Consider the following 12,077-nt stretch of genomic DNA (forward strand, 5'->3'; position numbering starts at 1 on the left):
TCAGTCCTACAAGCAGAGCGCTACACACTTGTACAATAGCTAGACTAAAGAGACTAGCAGCCTGAATAATACAATAATAAAACAGCTCCTCTCCATCGTATGAATGGTAATATCGCAGGGACTGAAAATTATAATAGATTAGATTAGAATGGAGCACACCTCACAGCCATCACTGCTGCGTTCTCTCTTCACCGGCTTCCTGTAGCTGCTTCCCCCATCAGATTCAATCCTGACTCTGGTCTACAAAGCCAAGACTGGACCAGCCAGCCCCTCCGTACTTGATGGCGATGGTCAAAAGCTGATCTGCACCGAGAGCCCTTCCAGCTTCAAGTACGGCTCGGCTCGACCCGCCATCCCTCAAAATCCATGGAAGACGAGCGTCCAGACTTTTTACTGTCCTGCACCGAAGTGGTGGAACGAGCTTCCCCTGGGTGTCCGAACAGCAGAGTCCAACTCTCACTGTCTTCAAACCCAGACTGAAGACCCTCCTCTTCTGAGAGGACTTGGGTGAAGAGTAGAGTACTATGGTCACCTTATTGTCTTGTGTTTAGTAGAGTCTAAACTTAGAGGTATCTTTGAATTTTAGTCTATTTAGTCTCCATTACACTGTCCAAATATTTCAAAATAACTGTGAAACTGTATCTATCAGGACATGTTCTTAGTGCAGAGTGTATTCTCCATTACACTGTCCAAATATTTCATAATAACTGTGAAACTGTATCTATCAGGACATGTTCTTAGTGCAGAGTGTATTCTCCATTACACTGTCCAAATATTTCATAATAACTGTGAAACTGTATCTATCAGGACATGTCCTTAGTGCATCCACGTGTATTCTCCATTACACTGTCCAAATATTTCATAATAACTGTGAAACTGTATCTATCAGGACATGTCCTTAGTGTAGAGTGTATTCTCCATTACACTGTCCAAATATTTAAAAACAACAGTGAAAATGTCTCTATCAGGACATGTCCTTAGTGCAACAGAGTGTATTCTCAATTACGCTGTCCAAATATTTAAAAACAACAGTGAAAATGTCTCTATCAGGACATGTCCTTAGTGCCACAGAGTGTATTCTCAATTACGCTGTCCAAATATTTAAAAACAACAGTGAAACTGTATCTATCAGGACATGTCCTTAGTGTAGAGTGTATTCTCCATTACACTGTCCAAATATTTAAAAACAACAGTGAAAATGTCTCTATCAGGACATGTCCTTAGTGCATCCACGTGTATTCTCCATTACACTGTCCAAATATTTAAAAACAACAGTGAAAATGTCTCTATCAGGACATGTCCTTAGTGCAGAGTGTATTCTCCATTACACTGTCCAAATATTTAAAAACAACAGTGAAAATGTCTCTATCAGGACATGTCCTTAGTGCAACAGAGTGTATTCTCAATTACGCTGTCCAAATATTTAAAAACAACAGTGAAACTGTATCTATCAGGACATGTCCTTAGTGTAGAGTGTATTCTCCATTACACTGTCCAAATATTTAAAAACAACAGTGAAACTGTATCTATCAGGACATGTCCTTAGTGCAGAGTGTATTCTCCATTACACTGTCCAAATATTTAAAAACAACAGTGAAAATGTCTCTATCAGGACATGTCCCCAGCGCAACAGATGTTTCCCCTAAACTGTAAACATTGAAAACTGCCCGTAGCTGCAGAAACACCCTTATCTAAAATTACAGCCGTCTTTTGTTATCGCTGGTGATGACTGCAACCTCAAAGGGTTAAGGGTGCAGTAGGGCGGGCGGGTGGGTGGTTGGGTGGGTGTACAGTGGTTGGGGGTGGGGGGAGAACCGTAGCCGTGCGTGAGAGGGTGAGCTGAATCATCTCTGTCACACAAAACCGGAGAGAAAGAGAGAGCAGCCGCAGCCGCAGCGGCAGACAGCTGAGAGAGTGTCGTGACTCCGACCACAGGCTGCCCCCTGGAGATACAGGCATGCGTGTCAGCGGAGACGTGCCTCACACAGCCTCCTCTCTCCCTCGCCCGCCCTCTCACGCACAGCGGCCGCAATCCCAGTAACCCAATCCCAGATTCTCCCACCTTTACCCACCTTCGCGCCTCTCCAGTTCATCTACTTCAAGGTGTCGTGATGTGAATTTCACAGCTCACAAACTCTTTTATGCCAGCCCTGGAGCGACCAGGCCTCGGCCCCGGCCCCGGCCCCGGTCCCTCCTCCTCTCCTCCTCTCCTCATCACTCACTCGCTCGCTCTCTCTTTCTTTCTCTCCTTTCACAGCTAAATGCCCTTTTTTTTGCTAGCACTATTTCCCTGCCTTTTAAGGCTACATGAAAGCTACCTAAGATCTGACCGTGACATTAAACCAGTGCCTGAAGATATTTCATGTCTCATCCCTTAGAAGAGATCTGTGTCTGTCTCTCCCTCTATCTCTCTATCTCTCTCTCAATCTCTCTCCCTCCCTTCCTCCCTCCCTGCCTTCCTGCCTTTGTCTTTTTTCAGCTCCTGCTTTTAATCCTTCTCTGCTCATTTCAGAAGCTCGCTAGACAGCCCAGATTTTGGCCTGTGAAGTCTCTGAGTGCCTGAGAGAGGAGGCCAGGAGCGGGTTTCTGTCTGAACCTCAAGAGCTCAGCTTCATTTCTCTGGCTCTTGATGTCTGTGCAGGTATATAGAGGACGTTTTGCTTTGAAATGAGCCAGAGGCAGCCACGGATTCCACCTTAAGCCTCTGCTATTAGCTCTGGCTCTGGCGGTTAGCTACTCAACTCGTCTCAACTCAGCGTGATTGTCACTCGGCATGCTGCATTTTGAGGGAAGCGCGTCAGAAATGATCCGAGTAGTTTTTAGTAATAGCAAATGATTTGACACATTGTTGGGATAATGACAAGTTGAGGTAAGCAAGCTGTTAGCCTATTAGCAGCTAAACTCACCCAGCTTTCAGAAGGACCTAGAGAAGGCTGTGGAGGACATGAGTATAACCTAAAGGCACAGTAATGTAACAGCAGCAGCTACCTGCCAGTGAGCTACCACAACATGTGGAAGACTGGGGTTCGATTCCCGGTCTGGGTGACTAGGTGCTGCGCTACACCAATAAGCGTCCTTGGGCAAGACTCCTAACACTGCATTGGCCCACATCTGTAATACGAGTAACCTTGTAAGTCGCTCTGGATAAAAGCGTCTGCTAAATGCCATAAATGTAAATGTAAATGGTTAAACATTGGCGAATAATCTGCAGGTTCATGCGTGTCCCAAACTGCGGAGGGGCTAATCTGTACTATAATAAGACGTCAACATTCACATACTACATTCTTCACATCCCAGGTTTGTTGGGATCATCATACTGCTCCCCAGTTATACAAACCACTACACCTACACTACTCCGTCCTGTTGTGGTTGGTGTGGTGCAACAGACTGGGGTTTGATTCCTGGTGACTATGCTGCACCACACCAATAAGAGTCCTTGGCAAGACTTCTAATACTACATTGGCCCACCTCTGTAATACCAGTAACTGTCCTGTCAATTACAATAATTATTAATACCCCATGTTTGGACTGACCCTCTGTAAAGCTTGTCCTATCTAGATACGTAAGAATGTATTTTAAGGACGGGGGCATGTAGAGTTCAGGTACACACCCCCGAGTGTGCTCCGTCTGGCCGTTCCAGCGGCTGTTCCAGAATAAAGCTGAGCTATAGGAGGTGACAGGGGGCAGGAAGAGGCTGCACTGCAGGATTCACCATCTCTCCACTGCTGTGTTGTGACTGGCTGCTGCCGATGCCCAGTGACTCTGTGTGTGTGTGTGTGTGTGTGTGTGTGTGTGTGTGTGTATATATACACACAATACACGAGAAGTGAAGAAAAGGTCAGCGTGTCTGCGGAGATGCCCGCACAGTGTTCCACCTTTCCCAGCACACACACACACACACACACACACACACTGTAGTGTATGCTTAGTTAAGCACAAGCATTTCTGTGTGTGGGTGTTTGCTGGGTTTCAGGATTTAAGCAGATGAAGGGGAAACATCACTGTTTGTCATAATAGTGGAATAAGGGTGGACTGAGATCAGCAGGAACGTGGATAACCGGATTTTCCTGGCCGTTTTGTGATGTTACGAAAACCAGTGCATTTACTTACATCCCCCTGTTCAGCCTACCACAGATTAGCCCCGCCCACTCACGCTAAACTCATAAGGAGCATTTCAGGCTTTTCAAATAAGGCACAAGAAAAGGCAGCCAATCAGAATAGAGATGTACATGAGGTTGTAAAAAACGGTCGTGAAAATGAATTATGGGTATTTTTAGTACAGAAACATGAGAGCCCATTCCTGACAGCTACAGCTTCTGGCAGAAATATGTCAACATTTTCACTTCTTATCTCATAATAACGACTTACTGTCAAAACAGGGCAGCATGGTGGTGATGCAGGCTGCAGCTCCAGGGTTAGACAGTGTCCTAGTGTTCCTCCCACCTGGTGGGTATATCGGCTATGCTAAACTGCCCCTAGGTGTGACTGAATTGACTGATATCTGCTATATACACACTGGTATATGCAATATACTGGGGTACCTATCCAGGGGTTATTCCTGCTTTCTGCCCAATGATTCCAGGTGGCATTCGGTTCCACCACGGCCCTGACCGGGATAAAGTGGACAAGAACATGAATGAATTAATTAATTAATAAAATGAAAATATTAAAATCTCAGGGTAATTTGTCATTTAAAAACATAAAAAGGTAAAATAGGCAAAAATAAGGCATTAATGTGATGTTTTTCAGTCAATTTTTTAAAAAGGAAGTAAATATTTTAAGAGAAAGTCACAATTATGCCATACTGAGTTATGCCAGAACTTAATTTTGGGAGAGGGACCACACCCCGAACTCCTCCTCTCAGTCCTCTTACCCTTTATATACTCCACATCTCAGTCCAACCATGTGTGGAAGAACTGCGCACCCCCTTTTCCCAACTCTTCCTTTTCTTCCATAACTCACCTTACTACATTGCCTGGCTTCAAATCATGCAGTGACCATAAGAAAAGCCGACCCGAACTCCTAGCCGAAATGCTTCAGAGTCCACCCTCCCGTTCTCACCGCGTCAGGGCGTGGGCCGCACTAGCAAAGTCAATACTATTCTGTGTACAACCAAAGTGCCAACTGCACTGATTCAGGCTCAATGATTCATTTGGTGGTCATGTGAAGTGTCGAGTGTGGCGAGTATTGAGTATCCAGGTCTCCACCATGACTATGTATTTTATGGGTCCTAGCCTATGATAACCTAGCTATGGCTATTTTCTGAATAAACAGAGAAGCACCTTATGCACATCTGCTAAACGCCTTGTGAATTTCAACTTGAAGAAAATATGTCCCCAATTAGTACCAGCTCAGTCAAACGTTTAAGATGCTATGTCACAATGTGGAGAAAAGCCTTTATTTCAATGTCTATTTCAAAGTTTCTGAGAAAATGAGTTGTTATTTAATTTTAAGCAATAAGTAAATATATTTTTATTTATTAATGCACAGATTTGAGATACTAAACCATTGTTTTGAGATCATTTAAGGCAGGAAGAACAAGCGCTGATGCTGAAGATGTGTGTCATCTAAGTCAGGGCCTAAGTTTGTGTCCACATGTCCTTGCAAGGATTGACTTCAGTAATCAGTATGCCTGTAGATGTTCTTCTTGCATTTTTAAACATTTTGGAGCCTGAATGCCATGTTTGGTATCTGAGGTTTGCTTCTTCTAGACTAAACACTAGACTTAGATCCTCACCAATCTCACGGTTGTAAATACACACCCAAAAGCATCTCTCAGCTCATTTAAAATGCATCCAGATAACACCCTGTGACTTATTTTAGTCCAATGACTGTGGGAAACATGGACGCCATGGCTCCACTCCCTTCCGTTCTATTAAAATGAAGCCAAAACTGTCCGCCATGTTGTCAAATCTGCAAGAGGCAGACCAGAGGCAGACCAGAGGCAGACCAGAGGCAGAGCCAGACTCGCCTTCTCATTTGGTAGACCAGCCTCCTTCTCTCAGACCAAGCCTCAGTATCTCATACCGCCTTCATTGAGTTTTTGAGGCTGAGCGAATTTCCCCCCTGGACTCAAAGTTTCTGAGAAAATGAGTCGTTATTTAATTTTAAGCAATAAGTAAATATATTTTTATTTATTAATGCACAAATTTGAGATACTAAACCATTGTTTTGAGATTTTAATAAAAAAAAAGTCATTATCTCTAGATACTAAAGCAAGTTTCACTTCCTTTTCTGTTCTTTTATTAACATGTCCTCATCACTGATTCTTGTTAGAACTAGCTCACTGAGGTAAAATGTGTCCATCCGTGGTGGTGAGCCCACACCCAGAGCGGTGGGCAGCCAACTCCAGCACCCAGGGAGCAGAGAGGGCGAAGGGCCTTGCTCAAGGGCCCAACAGCTGCAGCTTGCCAAGCCCGGTTATCGGACCCACAACCCTGTCATCAATAGCCCAGAGCTCTAACCGCTGATCCACCACCGCCCTGCTGCTTGTTGCCCCCTTATGCTGCGAGTTGCTACTCATATAACGTTGGCGAAACAGAGCCATATCACTGTATACCTGCATCCGCATGTCCACGTAGCGTTTAGCATCCATCCAGCTGCTGTTGTCAGAGTTAAACTCTCCCTCCACGAGCCTAAATCACCTAAACACGCTCCATAAAACGACCGAGTCTCTATCATACAGCCTGGACTTGCATACATGACCGTAATGTACTAGTAATGAATCATGTAACCACACAGGTGTCACCTAGCAATGACGGATGGACGCTAAGACACGTCTTGCCATATTCCTTTAGCCTAGAGTGATGTTCTGCTGGATCCAGATGTGAGGACATCTGGAAAGTAGTTCAGAAGTAAACGAAGGGTTCGTTTTTGATTTGTGAGAGTTTTTAGGCTCACCACTGCTGGATTTTATTTTCCAGCTTTGAGCTGTTCCCAGTGTGGCCACATGGGGGTGCAGTTTAGCACTCTGGCTCTACAGACAGTAATGGTCTCAATATGGCGCACACATGTGTCTGCAGGCCTGGCTGTGTGAGAGGAGCCTACAATAATCTTGTGTGTGTGTGTGTGTGTGTGTGTGTACTTAGGGTGTTCCTGCGAATGGGGGTTGAGCTGATGAAATAGTTTCTGCCTCAAAAGATGTGTGTGTATATAGGATATGTCTGATGTCTGTGAGTAGAGGACAAGAAGGCTGCTTCTTGACCCCTCCAAAGAAAATTGTGTGTATGTGTGCTCCTCGCACGGCAGCTCCGAGCTGCTCTGGAGCGGTTCCAGCAGGGCGCTAACAGTGCTGTGAGCTGCAGAGAGACACATGAGCATCTGACTTCGCACACAAACACTCCACCCCTAATTAATCAGATCACGCTGAACAGGGCATGAGGAGAGAGGGCTAACACGCGAACGCACTGCACCCAGGATGCCACATCTGGCAGCTTGTTTTACTATAGCTCAAACTGCATGGCTGTTCATTAATAGCATTCTCCCTGATGTTCTTTGAAAGGCAACTGTGAAGCGTATAAAAACAGTAATACTTAAACCTTAATTCAGTATATGTATGATTGCCTAGTCCTTGTATTGGCACCATGCTGCCTAATGCCAGGCGTGGGCTAGAGGGGTATAAACCCCCCAGAATTAAGCTGTGCGGCAGTGGAAGAGCTGTTGATGGTTGGTTGGTGCTCCATGAGTTGGGGAGTTGGGGATGATGAGGTGAGGTGGTGGTGATCGTCATCAAACATCCTGACCTCACTCATGCTGTTGTCACTAAATGCAATCAAATCCTCACAGCAATGCTCTTCCAAAATCTAGTAGAAAGCCTTCCTTGAGCAGTAAAAAAAAAAAAAAAGAAAGAAAACTCATCTTGATAGCCTTGATTGAGCAGGTGTCCCAATACTTTTGTCCGTAGAGTTCACAATCCAACAGAACCAAAACAGAGCTGTATAACGGGCCAGTTCCAGAACCCCAAACTGTTATGTAACCTTCTCGACTTGTCATCAGACATCAGTTGAAATGAATGGGGCCGGTTAGCTTAGCCAAATTGCCAACTTGCTCCAGTGAGGACCGAATTCAGTATCCTTCTCTCTCTCTTTCTTTCCCTTTCTCTCTGTAGAACGCCCTGCTGCAGGAGACAGTGCGGCGTGAGTGTGAGGAGAGAGCAGAGCTCACTGCTGCCCTGACCCTGGCCAGAGAGCAGCTGCTGGGGCTCAGGCGGACAGTGACCGACCCCCAGAGCCTCAGTCAGCCTTCACTCCCCAGCCTGGGCCGTCCAGCTGGCCGAGACACAGTCAGCGGGGGCAAGAGCACGGCGTCGTGGCACGGATCCTCCCCTAAAACACACACCCTGCCCAGACTCGACGCAGAGAGAGGTTTCTCAGTCAGCGAGACACGCCAGCGCGTCGCCATGGCGATGGGGAGGAAGAACAAGCGCTGATGCTGAAGATGTGTGTCAGGGCCTGAGGATTGACTTCAGTAATTAGTATGCTTGTAGATGCTCTTCTTCCATTTTTAAAACATTTTGGAGCCTGAATGCCATGTTTGGTATCTGAGGTTTGCTTCTTCTAGACTAAACACTAGACTTAGATCCTCACCAATCTCACGGTTGTAAATACACACCCAAAAGCATCTCTCAGCTCATTTAAAATGTATCCAGATAACACCCTGTGACTGATTTTAGTCCAATGACTGTGGGAAACATGGACGCCATGGCTCCACTCCCTTCCGTTCTATAAAAATGAAGCCAAAACTGTCCGCCATGTTGTCAAATCTGCAAGAGGCAGACCAGAGGCAGACCAGAGGCAGAGCCAGACTCGCCTTCTCATTTGGTAGACCAGCCTCCCTCTCTCAGACCAAGCCTCAGTGTCTCATACCGCCTTCATTGAGTTTTTGAGGCTGAGCGAATTTCCCCCCTGCATTTTTATTTTGTCCAGGAAGTAGAACAATGCTCCAACTGTAAAAGTACAACAGTACAATTCATCTCCTCCATGGATTGAACAGAAAGGGCACAATGCAGGTCCTGCAGACGACCGGGCTCTTCAAGACAAGGCTGTCAATCACAGCTTAATTCCTAAGTGTAGCCCCGCCTTCTTACGAGTAAGGGTTAAAAACTGATAAAAATAAAAATAGTTATTAAAAATAACTAGAAAATAACTAACTGTTGGAATTTGGAGATGCTGGAGATGGAAAGAGAGCTTAGACAAGGACAATTAGGTAGAAAAAGGGCGGAGTTTTGTCACTGAATCATAAGAGGATGGACGGAGCTACACATTATACTGTAACCAGCCAGCAAAGACGCAAAGACGCTAGACCTGTGGTGAATGACTGGATTTTTAGCTTAAGTGTTTAAATAAGGTCTGTCTTTACTGTTTTACTAAATCGTTTAAAAAAAGTAAAAGTTTCTGATTGATTTTTCAAGCAAATTGAGATTATTGACAGTAATTAGACTAATAGCAGTCTAAAGCCGTGGTTCTGCGAGGCATTTGCAGTTTTCGAAGGTTGGACATGGGCTTGAACAGGCCTCCAGAATGCTAGCAAACCTGCCAGCCAGACAGTAAACAGTTCTATCCGATGGTGTGTATAACCATAAGTGTATAAGTGCTGTGCTTGGGGTAGATGATGGGTGGTGGGGCAGAAATGGCTGTGCTTAGGCATTGCGAACATTAGCTTGTCCTCTAATTTGGGATTTCAGAGCTGGGCTGACCCTTTAGAAGTCAGCACAGCCAGAGCACATAGTGTTTATTAGCAACATTAGCATAGCATAGCATCCCCCACTCTAGATATCAAATGTGGTTTGGCTGATCGGCTGCATCTGGAGTGACAGTCCACATGCATACGGACTGCAGGGAGCATCCATCAAGAAGCCTCTACTGCACACACACACACACACAGGCAAAGAGGGCATCCATCTGGAGCTCTCTTAAACACACACACACACACACACATACACACACACACACACACACACACACATCCACTCACGCACGCACGCATACTCTCTGTCTCTCAGAGGAACAGGAAACAGAGAGAGCGTGACAACTGATCCCAAGCCACACACACACACATCTAAACACTCCCCACCTCCCTTGGTACACAAATGCACTCATTAATACACACACACACACACACACACACACACACACACACACATACTCTCCCTCGACGCACACTCGCACATAACTGGGAGACTAAAGGTCTGTCTCACGCACACTTACCCTCCCAACCGCCGCCTCCCACCAACACACAGGCCTGGAGCTGTCACGCAGACACACACACACACACACACACACACACACAGCTGTATTACAGTATTTTGGGGTGCGTGTTCGCTACTGTAAAGAAGTCTTACGCTACTTAAGGCATTTTACACACCAGCACCGTAACACTAGCTACACTACATGGACAAAAGTATTGGGACACCTGCTCCTTCATAGTTTTTTCTGACACTGTAGGTAGAAACAAAAAGTGTATCCTGCTTTTGTTGAGTACCTGTCTCTACTGTCCAGGAAAAAGGCTTTCTACTAGATTTTGGAGGAGCATTGCTGTGAGGATTTGATTGCATTTAGTGACCAGTGCCAGTGGAGTCAGGATGTTGGATGACGATCACCACCACCTCATCATCATCATCTCCCCAACTCATCCCAAAAGTACTGGATGGAGCACCACCACCATCCAGAGTTTCCAGAGAACGCACTTCTTCCACTGCTCCACAGCTCAATGCTGGGGGGCTTTATACCCCTCTATACCCCCTTTGGCAGAGTGCCAATAGGTTCATCTCTATCTGCTCCAGAAAGTCTTGACAAAACGATATTCTACTGACAGTACTTCTCTACAGGGACTCGAACAGCAGTGTGTCTGCATGCATTTGCACATCTCTGTCAGCAACGGGTACAACTTAAAGTAGCTGAATGCATTCAGTAGAAGGGGTGTCCACAAACATCTGGACACGTAGTGCACATAGCAAACCATTAAAGCGATTACATTATACGCGTATCATGGCTGATGAGCCTGAGCCAGCTTTTCAAGTGGGCCCTGGGCACGGTTCACCCCCTAAAGCCTGGATCGTTTGACTAGTGTGATCGCTCCATGCCGAGCCACGGTCGAGCCACGGTACCTAACCGCTTGGTACGTCTAAGACAAACGTAGGATATGGGCCCTTTAATGCCATGTAATTGTTCTTCTCCCTAGCAACAGCAGCCATGCTATTTAGTGTTTTACTAGAAAAGGTGGCCTAAGACTTTTGCACAGTATCCTGAATAAAGTTGGCCTTGATCCGAAGCCCCAACCCGAATTAACCCACATTAACACACCCAAGACCTGCCTGCTTTCACACCAGCCAGAGCAGAACAGAACTTTTGGTCCTCAACAGTGTAGAAATACAAGTGGTGCTTTCACACGCCACCCATTCACCCAGTCTCACACGCACATCTCCCCAGCAGTCCCCTTCCTTCTGTTCTGGTTTTTCCTGTGTGATTGACATCAGTCGTTCCATACGCAAGGTCTTTCCATGCTCTACCCTTCTCTCCCTCTCTCTCTCTCGCTCGCCCACTCTGCTTTTGCTGAACTGGGCGACGAGAGCGTGTGGACTGGAAGCCATTTTCTCATGGAGAACAGCAGCACACATGGGAAGACTTGAGTTTCTCCATCTGTCCATCAGCCTTCTCTCTCCCTCCAGGCCTCCCCTCTTCTTTCATCAGTACCTTTTTTTTTTGTTTGCAGTTTACAATTTAGCATAGTAGCTAGACTTCCTGACCAGTGCTGGAAGGGTGAAGGACGTCCTATAGCAAATGAGACACGCTAAACCAGCCAGTCACTTCTTTCCGTACTGCCGCTGCTTGGAGCTTGGAGCAGAACACTCACAATTTTCTTATGGCAGCTAAGAGACACCTGCTCTGACTGGCGGTGCGATGAGTAACGGGGAGGGTGGAGGAGAGGGAGGGCGCCATTCTACCTATCCAGAGAGAGCTCCGCCTGTTATGCTGTCTGGGACTCCACTGCAGATGAAGATAATCAGCCTGATTATGTTATGGTTGATCAATGCATAATCTTTAATTATCTTTAATTATTCGGTTTAGTGGTTAAGTGCT

At 46.0% G+C, this 12,077-nt stretch overlaps 1 protein-coding gene across 1 annotated transcript in view; it reads left to right on the forward strand.

Annotated features, from left to right (window-relative positions):
* The window catches only part of lekr1 (Leucine-, glutamate- and lysine-rich protein 1), a 124,894-nt gene extending 115,582 nt beyond the window's left edge, over nt 1-9,312 (forward strand). Inside the window, exon 13 of the mRNA XM_072695866.1 lies at nt 8,108-9,312. Coding sequence (XP_072551967.1) covers nt 8,108-8,428 — 321 coding nt within the window. The 3' untranslated portion in view covers nt 8,429-9,312. The remainder of the gene's footprint in view (nt 1-8,107) is intronic.
* Nucleotides 9,313-12,077: the final 2,765 nt, after the last annotated feature.

This window comes from Salminus brasiliensis, chromosome 13 (assembly GCF_030463535.1).
Source record: "Salminus brasiliensis chromosome 13, fSalBra1.hap2, whole genome shotgun sequence".
NCBI lineage: Eukaryota > Metazoa > Chordata > Actinopteri > Characiformes > Bryconidae > Salminus > Salminus brasiliensis.